A 22,479-nucleotide genomic window follows, 5' to 3' on the forward strand; every position below is an offset into this window, starting at 1 on the left:
TTAATAAGAAGTGAAAGACTTTCCAAATCAAATACATCGTTTCCCACGAAGTGGGTTTGCAGTGCTACGAAAGTTACGTAGTGAGTAGCGATAGCCAGCTGAGTATGACCACAGACAAATAGCATAGATAGAGTGCAAACGCGGCATGCCTTTTGTTCCATGGTAGACTATTGGCTTTTCATATTAAAATGGGCTTCAAAGGTGTTAAACTTTTTGGAGGTTTTGTTTGTGGTTGATACTTACACGACATAATGCGAAAAATACGACGAGACGGCATCGTACTTCCAGTCGCGTGGCAACCATGATTACTTTATGAGCTCTCAGGCCAGAAACACAGCTTCACTCCAATCAAAACATAACACGCAAGCAGTTTCATAAACATGTCCTTCCTTGATGCACGTGTAAAAGACGGTATGACTGACCGTAAACCATTGAGTAAAACCAGACAGTATCGATAAAAGACTTTCAAATTTGGTTCAAACACACTCATTATATATTCATAAAAATATGAGAGGAATTTTTAAAACGGTAAAACTCACTTTCCTGAAGCTCAAAACACTCCCGTTTTCGCCAGCACGTCAATTCCGCTCAGCACCACACGACAACAACAACACAAACTTTGCCGAAAATACTTTCGCTTAACAGTCGGCGAAAATCCGAAAATTACCGAAGGATGCATGGTCGGCACTCTTCGGAAAAGAGAGGCGAGAGCAACCTGAGGCGAGGCGTACATGGATGGGTTACGTAACCGCTTCACGCCTTAAACAATAACCATTGCGAGTCTGTTTATGTTTCTCTGTGGTATGACTGCATTATATGCATTTCTGAAGGCAACACTTATTTCCAACGCGAGAGAGAAGGATTTTACAATTAAAAGACAATTACAGTACTCCGCTGTGCGTACATAATATATAGCCCTTACACACATACATTTTTTCATGTACAGAGCAAAGAGATATACTCAATTTGGAAAGCTTTCATGATCTCTGACGACATGCAAGACAGACTCGCCCAAGGTCAGATCAAACCAATGGTTGACATCAAAGAGTTTCAGAAAAATGACGTCATCTTTCAAGACGGCACAACTCTTGAGAGCGTAGATGCTGTCATCTTTGCCACAGGTTATGGGTTTGGCGTTCCGATTATCAATGATTCGTGGCTTTACGGTAAGGAAGTACCCAGAACAAGGACGGTACCGAGTTCTTACAGTTTATTGTTTTTGTTCCAACGATCTTGTTCTTTTCGAAGTGTGCAAGACTGTCCTGACATTTCAAGACGTATGAAACACCAGTAACACATATGTTTACTTTCATGAATGAATGTATATATATATATATATATATATATATATATATATATATATATATATATATATATATATATATATATATAAACATATAATATACCTTTGATATGAGAGAGAGAGAGAGAGAGAGAGAGAGAGAGAGAGAGGAGAGAGAGAGAGAGAGAGAGAGAGAGAGAGAGAGAGAGAGAGAGAGAGAGAGAGAGAGAGAGAGAGAGAGAGAGAGAGAGAGAATTTCTGATCAACAGTAGTTGTGGCTATTTTGTCTCTTGCCTTCTTTCTGTCTACTCGTCTCTTTGTATGTTGTTTTTGGATAGAGTGTTTAATTCGAATGCAGAACTTGTTCTATAACCAGAGAACATGTGCCTATTGTAAATGCATAAAGTTTTCTTCTTTAACAGACGAATCAGGCAAAGCCGAGGTGTATAAGTACGTCTTCCCGGTGCGCCTAGAGCATCCTGAGAGATTGGCGTTAATAAGTATATGCAGTCCTTATGGACCTCATTGGCCAATAGGGGAAATACAGGCCCGGCTAGCAAGCCGAGTCTTTGCTGGGAATATTGCCCTGCCAGACAAAGCTGCCATGAAGAGAGAAATCAATCAGAAGAGACAATATGAGAAAAATAAGTCTTGTTATGTAAGTGTTATCTTATTTAGTCATTCTTGTACTAATCTCACCTTTAACTCACGGCAAAAGTAGTGATCATAGCACGATTATCTGCAAAACGGTCCTGCCTGCCATGCCCTCTAAGACCTTTTATTCTAACAGGTTTCCAAGCGACCCGATAGAAGCGGTATATGAGAGAAAAAAGGATTGTTAAAATCAGAATACGGAAAACTGTCCCTAGGTCTATCCATCTCAACAGTGACTTTAAGCTGGGCCGTGCTGCGTGGAAAATAACAAATCTATGGGCAATAATATATTTTAAATTGTTTCTCCAATACAGGTTCCAGGCCCACCAACCGTTGAAGAAATAGCCGAGATGCTTGGTGTGAAACCGTCTTTCTGGCGACTTCTCTTGTCGGATCCAAAACTGGCCGTAGCGTACGAGTACGGTCCAATGGTACCTTACTGGTATCGATTGCAAGGACCGGGTGCATGGCCTGGTGCCAGGGATAGAATACTGAATGCCGTGGAAAATTCAACAATTTGCTTGAAGGGATATCCTTCTCTTGAAGAAAAATAATAAGCGCATTTTAGCTCATTTATCTATTCAAAGAAGCTGTTTTTATAATGGTGTCTGTCCATATAATCGTACTCATCTACTGGTATCTTAAGAACAGTTAAGGTTCCAAGACAAGAAATCGGCCTTTCAAAGCTAACGATTCTCTATTGGTTAATAAGCTCAGAACCCCCGTAAATTATAACTTTTCCGAAAGCCTAGATATAGGGGGACATTTTTGTTACCATAGTGTCACCATGTTTTATATATAACTATAACGTGATAGGTAATTTGCATAACCTTTCAAAAATCGGTTTTCCCCATGTTTTGTTTCAATGCTTTGAGATATATGGCTGAAAGTTGTGTGAGTGCAAGCTGTCCCAGAGATCTTTAAAAGTGTGTCTCAGAACTTTTTTAAACCTTCTTAAACAATTTTTATACCAGAAAAACTTCCAGAGCAACGAATTTAACGCTAGTTAATTTCTTTAAAATTGTGCTAAAAAAATAAGCAAGATATAAAAAATCTGAGACACACTTTAGAAGAGCGTTGTGACAGCTTGTATTCCAGCAAATTCACTACTCAGAACAAAGTGTAGTTTATGGAATGTCAAAATCTCATTAGTTTTTGGCTTTTACTACCTTGTAATTATCAAAAGCGTAGTTGACGATTGTTGGCTCTTATCATTACAATTTTTCATCAAATATGATTCATATACATAAACGCGGCCTTGCTAAAATGTGTCTACATTTTAAGCTTTATATACCTGAATTCATTTGACGCATGCGCAAGGAAATTACTCAAAGACTTTCCAGATCATTTGTACCTTAAACTTGGATACCAGGCGGTGACTTTGTCACTGTTTCGTGTTGGTAGCAATCGATATTACTCGTACCGTTTCACTGAAACACAACAAACAGACTCTGCGCAAAAGCGATTTCAATCGCTTCCATGCTGGAGGCCAACATAAATACAGACAGTCATTTCCCCAAATTCGGCCACATCATTTCAAGTGTCTGTACATGACCTAACTTAGTATCTTTAAACATGGCAAGAATCCACGTACCATACTGAGATTTATATGCATTTGTCCTCTCCATTATACAGATAGACACTCCCTTGAGTTAAATAGTGTAGCATTGTGACACACTTATTATTTGCCTGATAAAACAGTCAAGGAAAATCTTAGAGTTTCAATGACAGTCGATATTAATAGACGTAAGATCATACAACGGATTATTATACTGCTATATCACTTGTTACTACCTTTTAAAATATAATCAGGATTATTAGAAGTCTAGGTATAGCCCTACGACTGGATTTGAATTTAATCAACGTAATCGCATCAACTTTTTATGCAATTTGTGTTCTCTTTAGTTTTCATTACTTTATATACCAATGTCAATGTCATGATGACACAAATAACGCAAATAACTGACGGGCGATAACAGTTGAATTGGGTGCAATTTTTCATGTCTTCAATTAACATTAATATTAATAGTATTACGCCCTCCTCATCACAAGAGGAAACATAGCCAGTTTTCATCTTTTATTCTCTGAAATGGAAGAACGTCACAGACACTTTTAAAAGTGTTTATGAATAAACAGAATATGTTCTTGTCGCAATACAAAGTGACATAACCTCACCTCGACTGTCCCAATTATTCTAACGTTCATACCACGATATCTATTCATTTACTTATTATTTTATGGTCTGTGTTTTTTATTGACTTTTCTCTTTTTATCCGATTATGGTAATAAGTAGCTCTTATTTTTTTCGGACCTTTTATCAATTTTAATAAAGTAACTCTAAGTCATTAAAGAATTTCGTTTTGTTTTCGTTAATATTAAAGTAACCTTTTTTATCAATTGAATTATATTTAACTGTGCGTTTTAAACTCAACACGATTGCGACTAATTTTGGATAATTGGATATTAATATTTTTCAAATTTCTAAAAAGTGTTAGGTGCTATATAGCTGAATGTTGCGATATTGCTAATAACTCATAGAAACACGTGTCTAACTTAAAAAGAAAAGCAGATGAGCTTACATTAGCAGGTTAAGGTAGTATGCACCTCGAAAGTAAAAGACTTAAACTTTTGCTCTAACTTTCCTCGAGGAATATTTCAATCATTCTCTTTCAAAATCAAGAATAAAAATAGGGGGTCACCGTGCAAATTTTGGTACTAGAGAAACAAATTACCCAAGATTTACCGATATTAGAAATTCAAAATGGCCGCCATCCCTGTGTTAACTCTATGGAGAAAAATACAATTTTCGAATTTCGAAAAACTAAGCCGGTGAAAAGTTTTCTTTCACCAAGAGCTTTAAAATGAACCCCCACATGTGGTATATCAGAAGAGAATTGTAAAAGTTTGAGAGTCCGAATGTCTGTCCCCGAGGTGCGTTCTACCTTAAAACAACCTTTCTACTCCATCCAATTATCCCAAATTAGTTGCAATCGTGTTACTCCTTTCGATTGTACAGCGAGTCGTCAACTCTGTTATTTAAATATCAATTAAGAATGTCAGTGTGTATTCATAATGTGTAGGAATTCATGCACTGAATCCCTATGTACATGCTATTTAAATGAAGTGATCATACTGGTTGAATTAATATGACGTTCCTTCATTACAAACCAGTATCCACCATCACTGATGACGTATGTTGAATTAATAAGACGACGACCTTTTAAATACTTTGCGGAGACAATATAGATTAGAAGCGATTATAGAACACTTTTCTTCTTATTTTGATTCGTTGACATCAGTCCCTTACAACCAGCTTAGGCGTTTGTCCTAAGAATTCTAATATTTTTTGGTGTTACAATGTCTTTATTTGAGAAACAACACAACAGATATATTGTTCGCCATCGTCCATTCATTACTTTCGTACCATGATCATGCGTATAAGACTTCGAGAGGGGATCGGATGTGAATAGAAGAGAATGGTGTTCTAACGAGGAGAATAGGGTTTTGGTTGACTGTGTAAGCCTAAGTACCGATATTTCACCATGTACATTTCCACTCACACTTATCTTATGTTGTCCTCCTGTGTTATCTGTAGTCGATCACTGAAACTAGAAGAGTATTTTTACACACACACACGGACAGACATTCAGACATCGCTATGACATTAGCACACGTGTGTGAACACGTGAGCTAAAAATGTACTCGTTGTAAAGGAAACCCAATTCCGTAAAGTTCAGAGGAAAAACCCGTACTGCAGGTATATTTTATGACAGAAATCAAGAGATTTAAATTTAGAGGGAGGAATGTATTAAACAGTGTGCTGAGAATCAGTCGGCAATTGCCGCTTGGGAAGGGTACTTCCGTAATAGCCTCATTTTGATGATACGTTTTCTAGTTCGATACATTAATACTGAAGCTACAGTGAGGCTCGGATCAAAAACAAACGACATATGTCGCATTCCAATACGGCGATGTCGTTTTTACTTGTGCAGTACCCGAAATTAGAGTCACCAAGTATGACTTACATTCATCACCTCGGGAAGTTGGGTCAAGGTCACACCGATCCTGCTAAAGCCTTTTATTCCATTCAATACCAAGATTGTATATGGCAGCATTGTAAAGGTGACTTTTATGTCGCAGACAGTGTGCATTCGTTTCAATACGGGTAGACGTTCAGTGAAAGCCCAATAATCTTCACCTGTGAATGGTGCAATGCATGCAGATCTTGATACAATAAATGAAATGAGAGCGACAAACGTTAACATGTCCTTTAAAAAAACGCAAAAATGTAATACAAGGGAACTAGCCTAGCGCTTGACCATATGGTCCTTTGCTTGCTCAACACTGTGACGAGATCTAACACCTTGAGGGGTCTCTTACATTATTCTGAAGAGGGCGTTTTCGCCCTCAGTACTGACGTTCCATTATCCATTTAACAGTCGTGGAGTGAAGAATGGCTGCCAAGAAACGCGTTGCAATTGTTGGTGCTGGAGTCGCTGGCTTGGTCTCAATCAAAAGTTGTCTTGAAGAAGATGGACTCGAGCCAGTGTGTTTCGAGAGATACGACAAACTTGGTAAGCGACAGATCCTAACACAACAGCACTGTAACTAGAAATAGTTTAGCGAAATAAAAATGTTTTTGACTTCTTGCTTTAAGTTGCAATGCCGGTTTGAACTTGTATTAAGATCTCCATGCATTGCACCATTCACCGGTGAAGATTATTAGGCTTTCACTGAACGTCTACCCGTATTGAAACGCATGCACACTGTCTGCGACATAAAAGTCTTCACGGGACGCGCAAATTAAATTCCCGAGTCGGCCTCAATGGCGCCTTTTAAAAACGGGAAGGTATAAAAGTTATGGCGGCGTGACCCCATGCACAAATAGCGTTTTTTTTTCATTTTTGAAAGCCTGGCCACACAGGAAAAAAAAAACAATTTACAACAGTATCATATCACAAATCGATGGTAGGTTGTTTCTGACGTTAAAGTAATTGGCAGTTTATTGTGAAGCGTTATGAGTCTAAGTAGTGTTACACGAACTTCGGTACTTTGTGCCAATTATCGTACTCTTCCTTGTTGAAATTGGTTTACTGTGACATTGTTCGATCTGTAGCGCCAAGTATTTTGCACTCGAGCTCCCTCTGGAAAGAATTGCACAGCCATCATGATAAATGACAAATACTCTGTACACGAAGGGGGGGGGTAGGGATCCATCAGGAAAGCTATAAACATTCGTTAGTGTAGAGACTCTGAGGTCCATGATTGCGTCTTTCTTTTGCTATTGACTAAATTTCACATAATTTTGAGGTGAGACAAAACTAAGGTCTGTGTTTCTTTTTTTTAAAAAAAACCTTTCAAAGTCTGTCACCCAGCACGTCACAGTAGTGTTTTTGTCAAATAATAAACGATCTTTAAATCTAGTGTCCGTGTCTCGAGTCAATACGTGACCCCATGGCTGTGTATACGCATGGCGTATTTAACGATCAACATCAGTACTAGCAGAGTGGAAATTTTCTTTTCCTAGCATGCAATGCCGTTGATTGAAATGATCGTGACTATGCCTTAATGGAATGGCTATGTAACTTTGAGTGCATAAACGAATTATTCGTTTATGCACTCAAAGTTACATAAATGGCCGACAAAACATCAAAGGTGCGACAACGCCCTTAGTAATCCTTTTCGCTATGGGGTGAGGGCCGGGGAATTTCAACTACAAAAGCATTTTATCCGACAAATCGATGTATTACCTGAACATGACAACAAGAGTGAATGGAATGAACAAATGAACAAATGTGAATATCCGACTGAAAAGGAGATACAAATTTTTATCCCCCATAGAGTTAATAAAGAAATGGCGGCTATTTTGAATTTTAAATTATCGGGAAATCTTAGGTGATTTGTCTCTAGTACCAAAGTTTGCACAGTGACCCCTTATTGTTATTCTTGCTTTGGTAAGAGAATGGTCGAAAGTTTCACTGAGGAAAGTTTGAGTCAAAAGCTGAAGTCTTTCACTTTGGAGGCGCATACTACCTTAAAGGCGCAAATGCAAGTTCAAAAATATATGTATTGGAGACGACGGAAACGACATTCTCGTACATGTATTAGCACTAAAACGTAGAGACGCAAACTGACCTTACTCATGAGGAATTTAAGTTCATGACCATTTTGGAGTAACATGTGACATCAAATTTTACGGTAGTGAATACCGATCCCAACATGTACACATAGCTAGACAGAATTAGGTCAATGCCAAGCATCTCATCATTGTGTATGAATAGGGTCGTCTTTGTCACCCGTTTGTATCCCATTTACGGCCGTTGAGTTAGGTCGGGTGTAGTTCACACAACAACGGGGCTGCGTGTAAGGCGTATTTAGAATCTCTACTGACCGAGTGGGTCAGTAACTTTAAACATTAATCACATGGTCGACGACCAACAAATATGCGCCCAGGTGTACAGGCTAGATCGCAGCAATTTTTTGTCCGTGCGAAACATTAAGGCCAGAAAATTTGACTTCTTGTCAGCCTTAAGACAGCTTATTTTAATTTTCTGTGATTAACATTTCACTATAGAAAGCCATGAAGCGGCGGTGCTGGCTTCGATGATCAGTCGCCGTGACGTCACCGTAAAGTTGCGAAGTATCTGGCTGAGATCTCGTCTCGCGCTTTGCGTGAGTGTACACTGATGCAAGTGCAAATGTTGTGGTGCTGATTGTATTCAACGTTATGAGACCAGACCATGCCATGAATTTTTCACAGTTTTGTTTCGCATGTCAATTGTAACTTCTTGTTCTACCCTACCCCCCCCCCCCGAAGCATGTTGACAAACCAACTATGTCTAGCTTGTCAACACAATGTATATTCCGTGTCACGTGCACTGCTATGGTTTACATTTGAATTCTAGTCCAGATCAAAAGTCACTTAAAGTTATCTTATCACGAAGAGTAAATTCCGAATCACGTCAACTTCGAATTGTTTCAGAACTCGGGGAATGTTAGTGTACATCTCTCTACAAAGTATCACTGCATTATTGGATAAATTGCACTCTTTGAAAAATTAACCCTTTGATTGTCAAAGTCAATTGTTCCATAAATTGTAACCTAGAAAATATTTTTAAGGTCCAAACATTTTTTAAAGATTTATCCCAAAATTTTGACCCAAAACTAGCGTCTATGAAAATTGCTGTCTATTTACTGCCTCTTTATTCAAGAAACTTAAAATTATTGATGTATACGAACAATGTAAGCTTCAGGTCGCCATTTTCATTTATGATGCACTTCATGGTAATCTTCCCACGCACTAAAAATCATATTTTTCCTCAACTGATCATTATTATAGTACTCGATCAAGAGATAAAAAGGTTTTCCATCCACCGAAATGCAGAACCAGTTAGGGCAAACATGTATTTAAATTCACTTTTATTTCGGTATGGAACAATATTCCAGAAGACATAAAAAATATTTCCACGAAACACAGATTTAAAAAAAGAATTGAAAAATTACCCGTTAGATTAATTTTGCCGTGTGTGCCTATAATTTTCAGCTAATTCTTTTGTGTAATGTATTTTTTGTGATATCATGGAATAGTCGCTATTTCATATACTGACTGTAAATTAATATATTTCTGAGTGTGAGGCTGAACTCGATTGGAGCTTATGGCAACTATTTTTCAGTCTTTTTCTCACGTCAAATTTTGTATGATAATGGCAATGTATCCTTCCCCATAATTTGTATTGAGCTTACATGAGAATAAAATTATTATTATTATTATTATTATTATTATTATTATTATTATTATTATTATTACAAGTTTAGGGGCTATAAGTATTATATAGAAATCTAATAACAGTTCATTGAAGCTGTGGGAATTCTGAAAAAGAGGTGTTCGAATGCAGGCCCATAACAAGGCACAGCGACCGTGGAGAGTCTATGCCGGTGTAATTGCCAGTGTATTTGCTGCAAATATACCTTCACGCATACGCACTCGTTTGCCAGTGTAGTCTGCCAATATGAGCATGCGCAATTGAGTTTACCTGCGCGTGAATGTGTAGTCTGTACACTACATCTCGTGCTATAATCTTGTCGTTGAGCTTTGCATGTTGACAGAAACTGGAATTACTGCAGAGAATACTTTTCAGGACATCACAAGAGAGTCCTTAAGGTAACAAAGTAGGATGTTTAGGAAATCCTTTCAGAAAGTTCACGCTGCCTGTGGCCATTTTGTGGTGTATTTATAAGCTTATACGTACCTGGAGCGACGGTATACAGTATTTCTACTGTACATATTGCCAGATAATATGTGATGGAATTTTGCGTTTCACGTCATTCAATCATTCAGATGGAAATGCCGGCCTTCTCCAAACTTTGAAAAAAATCAGGGTGACAGACTTTGGAATGCTAACTCTTGTATAACAATGACGTTGAAGACATTTGTATTCGAGCTCGGCAACATTTTTTGATTTGAGAACTCTCATCATGGCGGATTCACTGAAACAGTGAGTATTCAACAACTTTTCCTATGTCCATGTAGCACTTGTGCAAAAATAAGCGAGTCCACAGGCTTTTGGCGAATCAATAAATGCGTTTTTCACCAGCTGAAAGGTTGAAAGATGCGTCCGTCACTTTGGGAGGAGCTAGATAAATGCAGTCAAACCCAGCTGGGCATAGAAATTTGCCATAGTATGACTTTGTTCTGGAGACGACCGGCCGTGCGGTGGAACTTTGCAACAAAGTTTCCATATCTGAACTGACCTACTTGAATGACAGGCACAGGAAACAATGGCCAATAAAAACGCATTCTCGTTGCATTTTGATAATAATGTATCAATCTAAATGATGCCTCCTCCCAACAGAAGGGCCATGGTCTATTTTTAGCCCTGCTATAGATAAAAGGCCATATTGTTGTCATGTTGTCATGGCGACTTTTAAAATTTGCATACAACTGTGAGAGTGAAACAGGTTGTTTATAGGTCACAGAACTTTTGAGTCCCACTGTCGTCCATTACACCTGTTTCCTTTGGCATTAAAGGTGTGCAAGTATACACATCAAAAGACTAGAAAATTCACTTCATGGGCAGAACCTTGTAAAATAGCCCTTCCTTGTCTGGTTAACAAAAAAGATACCCCTGATCTAAAATATGCATGGGCTACCAGCCAGTGTCACCGGGCTACCAACTTCAGAATATGGTTGCCCAAGTGGACTACCAGGGAATAAAAGTTAATTTCGAGCCCTGGGCAATATTAAACATGAAACATTTAACTTGTAATATTTCCCCTTGTCTTGGCCTGCTGGGTTTAAAAAAATGTTTAAAGGTATACAGGGACCCTGTTCAAATTAAGCCATTGCTACCATGGAAAGGGGAGATCTAGCTAATCATCAGAATCATAGAGTTTATGGGGTCACGCCAGGTCACACAAAAAATAATGCACCACTGCATGGCCATAATTTTACTTTAGTTAAACAATCAGAAATAATTTGTCTTCATTATTCTTCCTGGAATTAGGCAAAGAAATCAAAATAAATTATTATAAAATTAACATTATTATATGTCGTTAATTATAAATCATAAAATAAATAAGTACCAGTGAATTATGTTTTAAATAAAACAAAAAAATGTGCCCTACTGTTACTGCTTGTGATAAATATAATGGTACATGGGTGATAAGGTAGAATTAATTTCAGCACATAAAATTAATTTCAAGGCATAAACTTAATTCGATAAATGCATAATAAGTTAGTAATATACCATAAAACACTTATTTGGGATGACTGCATGAAACACAATTAAAAATGCTTGAAAAATTATTTCTGATCTATGTAAAATTAATTCTAACACTAAAATTAACGGAAAACATAATTTTGACAAAAATGGCCCCAATATACATTATCTTTATTATTCTTCTATAATTCTTTCTAGAATGAAGGCAAAAAAATTACAATTATTATTATTATAATTATAGAACAAATGTTAAAAGTTGTTACTTAGAAATCCATAAAATAAATAAAAAACAGTGAATTATGTTTTAACATAGACCCTCTCGAGGGTCTATGGTTTTAAATAAAAAAACTGTGGTTACCAAAATGGTTACTATGGCAACATAAAACAAAAATGAACATGGAGTTCATGCTGTTATAAATACACTTAGGAGAGCATTTGCATAGTAACTGGGATTACTTTTAATGGATTTAGGAAAAAAATGAAATTTTAAAACGCAAAAAGGTTACTATGGAAACACAGGGCAGTAAAAATGGATATCATATTTTGTCTTTCTAACCCGAAATAACCCTTTGGTATAATATTTCTGTTGATTACTGGATTTTTACACTGGATATTTGGTCTTTCTAACCCAAAATATCCCTTTGATATAACACATTCTGTTGATTCCTGGATTTTAGATGGAATCTTTGAAAAACTGGTAATTTTTACTCCTGAATGGTTGCCATGGAAACATCTCACATTAAAATGAGTGTGATTTTTTTGGTGTGCTAACCAGAAAAACCCTTAATATCAATTTTTACATCAATCAATAGTTCTTTAATAGGAATTAGGGAAAAAGTAACATTTTCAATCCCAGAATAGTTACCATGGCAACTCAAAACATTAAAATAAGTCTGGTTTTTGTGTTCTCTGACCCGAACTCCCCCTGCTAGATAATTTTCATATCAATCAAAGTAACTTTTCATTGGATATTAGAAAAACTGAAATTTTCAACCCCTAAAATGGTTACCATGGAAACATGGGGCAGTGAAATCGATATCATATTTGGTCTTTTCGACCCAAAATACCCTTATGGTGAAATTTTACGGAAATTGAACCTATTATTATTCGCGTTATTATTTCTATATAATACTTATTATTAATTATTTAATTATTAAAAGAATTACAGAAAACTTCATACAAATTGGAAAATGTTGCAAAAAAAATTTGGTGGGAAAAATTTCAGCACTCAAAGGGTTATAAACGTTTTGCTTTGATTTAATTTACTCCTGTAGGTGGCGTTTGGAATTACTCACCAGAGTTACGGCCTGGACAGGGAACCGCCCTCTATGAGAGTGTTGTAACCAACGACAGCAAAGAAATGATGTCATTTTCAGATTTTCCCTATCCGAAAGAAACCCCGCCTTTTGTGAGTCACCCATTGGCACTTCAACATATCCAAAACTACGCAAAACACTTCAATCTTGAGAAGCACATTCGATTCAACACAGATGTAATCTGTGTACAACGCAACAACGATGGCAAGTATTGGAAGCTACAGATCAAGGACAAGGATGACAAGTTTTCCATCGAGGAATTCGATTACGTCATGATCTGCACAAGTGCTTTCAACAAGGCCTTTATTCCACCATACCCTGGTATGGAAACCTTCAAGGGGGCGACAATTCATGCAAATGAGTACCGGGAAGCCAGTAAATTCAGAGGGAAAAAGATTATAGTCGTCGGTAAGCCTTGCGAAGTATTCTCTTAAATGAGCATAATTCTCTAATACATGTGTGGGCCATGAACAAATGACGTTCAATGTCATCCTCATGGGACAAATCAAATCATTAATGTCAAGGAACAGAACCAAAATAAAGGGGGGGTCATTGAATGATTAACTCTACAATGTTGTCATTAAAGGGACAAAGCCGCCGAGATACTACTAATATGTTTGACATGTTGAAAGATAATGAATGAATGGATGACCACGTATATGTTTGACCCCGGTTTTAGACAAATTGAATGAAACCATGGCCAAAATGAATTAATGGTCATGACCATTAGATCATTTTAGCGATGGTTTCATTTATCGGGTCTAAAACCAGGGTCGAATATATATGCATAGTCACCCATTCATTCAGTATCTTTCAACATGTCAAACATTATAAGTAGTATCTCGTATCAAACAAAATTCATGAAAAATGGCCGATTAGAGTCTCGCTTCTACTGTCTAAGTTAAAAACTACCTGGATATAACTACTGCTAATATTCATTTCATTTTTTTAACAAGGTGGCTCTCACACGGCTGGCGAAATTTCATCCGAAATTGCACGAAATGGCGCTGAGGTAAATGTTGAAATCTTTTAAGAAGAATGTCGTTGCTGAATCACAATGTGTGTGACGATGTATGTTTCTACACATTAAAATGACAGTCATATTTAACCCTTTCACCACCATGGTTTGTCCCAAATCCATTGTTTCTATGGTAAAGTTGGACTTGTATACAGGAACTGGGGGTGAAAGGGTTAACGTGGCGCTGCATGTTGTCAACAGTTGTTTCAGAGCAACATTTCTCATCAAAGGTGACAAGAAAACCGCCTTATACTATATAATTTCAAAAAGCAGAGACTCTGAAGTTTAGTATGGTAACAGTATGGCAGCAGTAGTAAACTCGAAGGATAAAGTGGGTGTATATTTTTGGTAAAAAAGCTCAATTTTGATGTTAATGATAAAAATTAATTTAAGTCTAAAGCTTGACGCTATTTTCTGAAAAGTATTATTTTACTTGAAAGATGAGTATATGTAGAAAAGAACGAATATTTTCGTTTGCATTACCTATCGTCATTCTAAAATGGCAAGGGTTGAAAGACTGACACTCAAAAAAATTGATTAAAATCATGATTAGCAAAATTAAAATGCCTCTTATTAAAAATGTAAGGACTTTATTGCCAAGCAGAAGATTCGTTTTGCTATATAAAATTCAAAGAACATAAGTGACAATTTCAGAAAATTTGACCCTGCCAGAATGGAGATAGATTCTTTGAAAATTTTGATATTGAGAAACAGAAGAAGCCAGCGGCAGGAAATCGGGTGATTTGCATACATTTGCATAAATTAACACTTTTTTATCAGGCAAATTTCGACTGCTTGACAAGTTTAAAGGTTGACCCAACGAATATTTCAGTCTTTAGTTAATAAATTAATTAAAATTGAATGAATATTTGCTAAAAAGTGATGTTTGAGCAAAATACGCTGTGTTGGGTGCAGCGCCCCCTTAAGGCATGCTGAGGTTTGCAATTATAGTAGTTAATTAAGTAGTCACCATATGCTCACCATATATGTGATGAGGAAAATGACAGCATTGTGTCAAGTGTGCTGCAGCGTGCATTATTAGGTACCTATGGAAACCGTTTCAGAAATCCTTATATAAATTGAGGATGTCATAATGCATTAGATAAGAGGAAACCTTAGCCAAACATAAGAAGATTTGCCGGAGATATGCAATAGTGGACAGTTGATAGCTCTAATATCAAACCATAATATCAAAATTTAAGTCTTCAAAAGAATCTGTGAACCAATGTGAATACCCTTCGACATCCTAAGAAGTTAACGTTGTTGAAAATATTGACAACTATGAACGAGTGACGACGACAATGACAACAAGCCATCGGTTTGTTAGATAAAATCCGCATCATCGATGACAATGTCCAGGGGCAAAACATAATGTTATTACAATAAAAAGGTGTTGAAACGTAGATATGATGGCACGCTTAACATTTACTCAACTCTCTTTCTCTGTCTTGTTTAACTCCCTGCATGGTAGTCGTAAGATGGCGTATTTACCTCATTCAAAATTGCTTTAGAGTAGACCATATTACGTAACATATTTCGATCAGTCATCAAAGTCATGAATGATGAAAAAACTTTTAAACTTTTCGAAAGTTATGGTTAAAACTTCAAGCTCAGGATGTGCTTTTTACCCTTCTTATCTCTAAAGGTATACCTCAGTATGCGGCATGGAGTGTGGTTTTTTTCTCGTATCTGCCAGAATGGTCTTCCCTACGATATTCATCTGTTCAGACGGTCAGTGCTCAATAAGACTGGATCAAAGTTAATGGCAGCAGTGGAGAAAGTGTGTCAAACAAGAATAATTGACCACAGTAAATTCGGTTTACAGGCAAGTTTTGAACAGTTTTACGTACAAAACGGAGGGTAGTGCATGTCGGGTTGAGACTGAGTATAGCTTATTAATTTTGATACAGTGGGGAATCGAATGCATGGGTTTGCATTAGGTGAATTGGACTGCTTATAGTCTTGAAGGGCATCTGCTTAAATTGTAATGGCTAAGGCTATCGAAAACAAAGTTCCATTCTCTTATTATTTTAATGTCTTTGATTTGAAGAGGCCTTTGAGTAGTACAATCACAGCTAAAAGTTATTTAAAACTTACGGGTTCGTCTCCCTTGTGATATCTTGATGCGTGATTGGTATTATCAAACCTGGTGTCGTCACTTTGGACTGCATCAGTCCGATTAATATCAAATACAGCGAACGCCACTGTGGCAATTTAAGTGATCTGCTTAGAAAGTGCTCCTCCCTCTCACTAGTTTCTCCCATCTTCTTAACCTAAATTAGTCAAAATTCGTGCAGGACCAGACCCATCATGCTTGCAGCTCTGCCCTGCTGTCTTCCCATTACACAACGTTGCGGTCCTCCAAGTACACTCTAAAGTATTGCCCACCACCATTTCCCACATATTTGTAGATGCACTATATTGTAGCTGACTTGCAAAATGGGGGAAATGATGTGAATGCCGTCAAAAGATGGGTTATTTCATTCCATCTCCTATGGTTCTTGTGCTTCAGAGTTATGTAAAGTTGGGTGGACGCTCGTCCTTGCTTAAACGTACCAAACCTACCAGCAGCATTTCCGCTTTGCCGTAGAAACATTGTTAATACGATACGCCTACTTATTAAATAATGAAATACGTAGGTAATGGTTGACTGTGTCGTTTCGCTGCTAAAGTTGTCAGAACAATGTAACTGTAGGATCAACACGGGGTGGTTGGATGTCTAGAAATGTTCACTTAAACACACGGTGACTGTGAAAAATCTAAATCAAACAATTTACACATTGTTGCATTACAGAGTAAAGAAATATATCCCATTGTCAACAGTTCGATGATTTGTGATGACATGCAAGATAGGCTGACGCAAGGCCAGATTAAACCAAAGGTAGACATCAAAGAGATTCGGCAAAATGACGTCATTTTCAAAGATGGCACCATTTTGGAGAATGTAGATGCAGTCGTCTTTGCAACAGGATATGACTTTACCGTGCCAACAATCGACGACTCATGGCTTTATGGTAATGTATTATTTATATCTCTAATCAATACTAGAATAATATGACTTTCCACTACAAAGCAGAAGATCTGTTTCGTTTTCAGTAAAAATCATCTTTGTCTGAGGGTGCAGTTAATTGTGAATATAGGAGTTTACCCGCAGGGGTATGTGTAGTTGAAATATTGCTTACCAAGTATATTTTGTTATTAGTACACAAGGTACTAAAACTTGAGACATGTTTCTTTCCCTTACTGGTCACGTGTTTCATCTTTCCCAGACGAATCAGACAAAGCTGAGATATACAAGTACATCTTTCCAGCGCGCCTAGAACATCCTGAAAAGTTGGCATTGATAAACCTATTGAATAATTATGGATCGCATTGGCCAGTAGCTGAACTACAGTCCCGAGTAGCGGCCAGGGTCTTCGCCGGGCATATTGAACTGCCAGATAAAGCAACGATGAAAATTGACATTGACCAGAGAATTAAGTATGAGAGAAATAAATATTATTACGTAAGTATTAAGATGCGGAAATGCATTTTGCATAGGTGATGAAGCCCGTATTGACAACTGAATGTCGGCGTCGGTGATGATTGCTCTCCTTGTTACAAATATTGAGAGATAAATTTCGAACAGAAAACGAGCAAATAATTTTCTTCATGCCATGAGATTATTAATTAGTATGGATTGACTCAGTCAATGTCATTAAAACTTTCTCCGAACGTTATTTGCACAAGTCGTAATGCATTTAAAACCTACCATACATATCTTCTCCAATAATTTTTGCTACACACAGATTCTTTCCGGACCTTATACGGAAGAACTGGCCGATATGCTGGGTGTAAGGCCTTCATTTTGGCGTCTGCTCCTGTCGGATCCGAAACTGGCCATGGCCTACAAGTACGGTCCCATGGTACCTTTCTGGTATCGTCTGGAAGGTCCAGGAGCATGGCCTGGAGCGAGGGATAGGATATTGAATGCGATAGAAAATACGACCTATTCTTTGAAAGGATACCCTTCTGTCAACGAGGGGAAGTAACCACATTCTGTCATCGTCATTTTAAAAAAAATGAATGAAATTTAAATATAATGGTTTGCATTGCAGTGTATGGTCAAAATATTAATATGTTTGTAACAATTAGCTTCGTTTATAAGTTTCGTGGTACAGTAGTATTGGTGTGACGAAATACATCAAATAATTAAAACTAGCTAAATCTGTGTATTTATAGACATTATAAACATTTGATAATTCAGTTTACATGATTAGACTAGGGTGGTAACAATTGGATGTGTGTGCAAAAAATTTGATTTTGGAATTTCACTAAAATGTTGATTCACTATACATGGTAGTCTATGAGGAAACTTTCAATATTTTTTCCAATACAAAACTAACTAAATCTGTGTATTTATAGATATTTGATAATTCATTTTAATGTACTTGATTAGACTAGGGTGGTAACAATTGGATGTGTGTACAAAAAATTCGATTTTGGAATTTCACTGAAATGTTGATTCACTATACATTCGAGTCTATGAGAAAACTATGAATATTTAATTTACAATACTAAATCTGTGCTTTTATAGGTGTTTGACAATTGATACAAATGTACTTGATGGAAATAGGGTGATTGAAAGTTACGATGTGGACAAGAATTGTGATATTGGAATTTCACCGAAAAGTATTATTTAACTTTTCATGGTAGTCTACAGGTAACTGTTAAACATTTTCCCTGACAAAACTTGCCATATCTCTAATATGTAAGTAATAGGAATTGTTCATTGGCTCCAGAGGGCCCGATTTACAAGAAGACAAGCCTCGGATTTGCCAAGGCAAGACGTTCATGTGACAGATAATTATACCTTTATTCAGATCTACAGTTAAATAACTTCAGAGGTTGAAATCGTGCAGCGAATCATTTTTAATTTCCGGAATATTTTTGAACATCGAAACTGCGTTTTGATGGGACGGATAATTATGAAAATTAAGTGACCCTCCCCACTGTGCTGTTCGGAAAATACATGACCCTCCCCCTTGCAGTTTTCAAATATAGGGTGACCCCCTGGATTCTGCCGGCCCATCCCCGGCTGTAACAACTGAATGCTCCCTTAGTTTGATAAGATCCGTACTCTATATTAAAGACAAGAACACACCAAAATGAAGTTTGAAAAATAACAGTAGTCGATCTCTGTCATAATGATGGGCCATAAGTCTGCAGCGCAGTGCAAAAGCTAAGAAAATGAATTTTTACGACTGGAGTTTTTAATGTGTCAAAAGTTATTTGTCTTATCTTGAGGTACGAAAACTAGCAACTGACATCCTAATCGCACGAACGTCCGCACTAACATGAACTCGACAATCACTTCTCACTAAAAAAATGCATTGTCGATCACGAGACAGGAAGTTGACCATTTTAGTCAAGTTGAAAACAAGTGAATGCCCGACGCGACGACAGCACACAGGTCTCGACCGGGTAGTTAGACTATTTTACACAAGTTTCAACATTTTCATCTTGATCGTTAACTCTGATAACCAGACTTTAACCGCTGAGACAACAGTGTACAGCTAATATGCTATTTAAACGTTCGACAAATGGATTAAACCGTGAATTACTCTTCTGTGTTTGTCGTGTACATACCACCTACTGCTGGCACCAAGCAATAGCCGTTTCACTGTGCAATTTCTTGCTGTTCTCAGACGATCCGCGATTCGAAACATGTTCTAAATTTACAAAACTGACGCTAAGTTCTTAAAATTAGTACTGGTGTAATAAAGTAACGCAGGTGTCTGACTTCTTGGCCACAATGTGTGACGCATGGGTCATTTGTCCAAATCGTCGATTTTCTAAGTTCTGGTTTACGCAGTGCGCATGCGTTATTCAAATAAGTAAGTCGGCGTTGCCAAGACAGATTAGCCTTATTTTATACCTGTGGACAGTGAATGAATATATCTGAAAGAAAATATCTCAGATTTCCGATAAAGGCCTGAAAGTGAAGATAGCTTGACACACGTAAAGAAAGGCCGATAATTTAGGCAAAAATCTTCAAGTTGACGCTTTGAAGGCTCACTGTGCCAAAACAAAAGCGAGTTTCCAAAATCTTAGACACGCTCTTTTGCCCAGTATACAGTTTTGATTGCCGTAAATAGATAAACTAGGTCGATTGAACATTTGTACTTACACTTTTTTGAATAAAAAAACCTTAATAAAACACCGTGTGCGCTCTATTTTTGAGAAATTAACAATTTTTAAAACTCTCTACGACCGAGCTTTTAATAAAACACCACATTTCTAGTGTGTGACCTCGTCTTTTATGTGGAAATGCGGATTGAATTACATGTGTATGAACCTGTATCGCATATCCTTATCTATAATTGTTTGTGAGTTCTACGATACCTTTAGGACTAGTCAGAGTACTCTAAATAAAATACTCGTATTTTTGCTCTGAAATATCCATTTTGATACAGAGATTAACTGGGCAATGTACGTTTGAAAGGCTATTATCAAATAAGTCAATTTCAAAATCAGTGATAAGAGGCAAAAGAGCTCGGTGAACTTCCGGTTATTATGCCTCGTTTTGGCCTCAAAGGGCCGTTGATGTCATAAATTCTATTTCAAATTGGAGTCATATTAAACATACCAGAAGACTGGGGCCTAAGGCAGGTAGTAAACGTATACCTCATGGAAGACCAATATGCCCGGATATATAATTTGCACATAATTTGCATATGCAAACTATAATGGCACGAAATAAGGGATGAATAGAATGAAGCAGATTTCTTGCAACAGCCTACCCTGGGCAATTATTTTTCACATTATCAAAAAACGTTTAGAAAATTTTACAGTAATTTATGGTAATCAGCCCCCAAAAGAGAAAAGAAAATATTATCAGACTTACGTACCTTATTTTTCGCAGGCACGTTACCGCAAACCTACATGTCTTTAGTTGGCCATATCTCTCGGTGAAAGGTAACGCACAACAAAAATATATTTCCATCACAAGAATTTTCGAAGCCGTAAAATTACAGACCTGTTTTAAACCATGAATCGAAATGGAAGAATTCGTAAGGAGCACTCTAGACTGAACTGTTTAAAGGGATACAGTCGTCGGAGGGATACAGTCGTCGGAATTACGCTCAAAGGTCGTATGGGACCCATGCGACCAAATGTAAACACTGTATACAAGGTACGATGGTGAGCGATGAAAGGTAAAACATGTCTTGATAATCTACATCGTATAATATAAATGTTGCAGCTATGATGATGAAGTGCAACTACATATCTTCCACGAAATACATTGTTTGTAAACAAGAAACTCGCACAGGCGCAACTCCGACGACTGTTTCCCTTTAAAACCATGGCCCAAAAGGCGGCACATATGCATAATATCTTTCATAGTAAAATATCCCGCCTACATGTACAGTCGCCCGCCCGCAACGGTCAGAAAGCCAGCCACGGGATACTCAACAGGAAGGAAGGCAGGTTTCCTAGATATCGTGTGAGCAGTGTGATTCAATGGAATTCAGTGAAAACTCAGGAAGTACCCCCTAACGTGGCGTTTAAGACTGACACTCTTGTGATCGGTAAAATATGCAATTTATTACATCTATTGTCTTGGAGTTAGCCAGTCATATTCACGAAAGTGGTTTCAACGTATTCAATTGTAGATATTCGAAAGTGCACAAAATAGGCCGTGTTAGCACACACTCGAAACAGTGGTGCAATTTTCTCTCTGGGATACCGCTCACAGGAGTACAACAACGGAACATGAATAGCGCCTTCTATGTAAGGCAAGGTAAAGACAAATTACCGCCAAAAATACGTTCTTTCGCGTAACTGTTTCACTAAATAAAGATTTCTAAAATAAAATGCATAATTTACCCTGCCTATGACCTCTACACTTATCATTGAATACATAAAGGTACGGTGGCTGTGATTTCGACCACGACGTTGAGCCATAGTCGTTCCCGCCACAGTGAACAACTAATAAACCCTTTGAGGGCTGTCATTTTTCCCGACAAAATATTTCTGTAATAGTTTACCAATTTTCATGAGTTTTTCGGCAATTATACAGAAAATTTTGAACCAAATGGACACATCACTCTTTATCAGATACAGTTTTTGATCAAAATTTTTGGAACATCCGAAAAAGAAATTTGTCTGGAACAAAGTTTCAATCTCTAAACTGAAAGCGGTAAATTCTTTATAGCCAGGCAATAGTGAATTGTAGAAATAAACCGAGCGATCAGGGCAGTACAGGTCGATGTGAAATGTCAGGGCAGTGGACGAACGATAATATGAATATGAATAAATCATAAATCCGCAGGGTACAGATTTAACGGTGACTTGGAACGACAGGTAGGGTCCGACATCGCCACTAGAAGGTTTGGAACATCGTCATTGGTCTCAATGTTAAATCACCTACATATTTTCGAGTGCTCGTGGAAGTTTGCACAAAGGCACAGATGGAACAGCGATCGTGATGCAAAAAGTTTCTCAAAA

The 22,479-nt window shown here is 37.4% G+C and overlaps 2 protein-coding genes across 4 annotated transcripts in view; both read left to right on the plus strand.

The window, feature by feature from the left end:
- LOC139129710 (flavin-containing monooxygenase 5-like) overlaps positions 1-4,289 on the plus strand; it is a 37,676-nt gene extending 33,387 nt beyond the window's left edge. For all 3 annotated transcript variants that reach the window (XM_070695385.1, XM_070695384.1, XM_070695382.1), the window contains 3 exons: positions 947-1,166; positions 1,705-1,940; positions 2,251-4,289. In XM_070695385.1, coding sequence (XP_070551486.1) covers positions 947-1,166; positions 1,705-1,940; positions 2,251-2,490 — 696 coding nt within the window. In that variant the 3' untranslated portion in view covers positions 2,491-4,289. The remainder of the gene's footprint in view (positions 1-946; positions 1,167-1,704; positions 1,941-2,250) is intronic.
- A 2,066-nt stretch (positions 4,290-6,355) lies between these two features.
- Positions 6,356-20,136, plus strand: LOC139128126 (flavin-containing monooxygenase 2-like). Its single transcript, XM_070693966.1, has 7 exons — positions 6,356-6,510; positions 12,930-13,379; positions 13,928-13,983; positions 15,635-15,814; positions 16,784-17,003; positions 17,259-17,494; positions 17,778-20,136. Exons 1-7 carry the CDS (start codon positions 6,390-6,392, stop codon positions 18,018-18,020), a joined length of 1,506 nt encoding a protein of 501 aa, XP_070550067.1. The 5' UTR covers positions 6,356-6,389; the 3' UTR covers positions 18,021-20,136.
- Positions 20,137-22,479: the final 2,343 nt, after the last annotated feature.

The sequence above is a fragment of the Ptychodera flava genome, chromosome 3 (genome assembly GCF_041260155.1).
Source record: "Ptychodera flava strain L36383 chromosome 3, AS_Pfla_20210202, whole genome shotgun sequence".
NCBI classification, from domain to species: domain Eukaryota; kingdom Metazoa; phylum Hemichordata; class Enteropneusta; family Ptychoderidae; genus Ptychodera; species Ptychodera flava.

What these genes read in the sequence shown, in the direction of transcription:
- LOC139128126 (XM_070693966.1), top strand. Translation starts at nt 6,390, where the DNA reads ATGGCTGCCAAGAAACGCGTTGCAATTGTTGGTGCTGGAGTCGCTGGC. An exon ending in CGACGACTCATGGCTTTATG is followed by an intron (nt 17,004 to 17,258) that starts GTAATGTATTAT and finishes CATCTTTCCCAG; the next exon opens with ACGAATCAGACAAAGCTGAG. An exon ending in AGAGAAATAAATATTATTAC is followed by an intron (nt 17,495 to 17,777) that starts GTAAGTATTAAG and finishes TGCTACACACAG; the next exon opens with ATTCTTTCCGGACCTTATAC.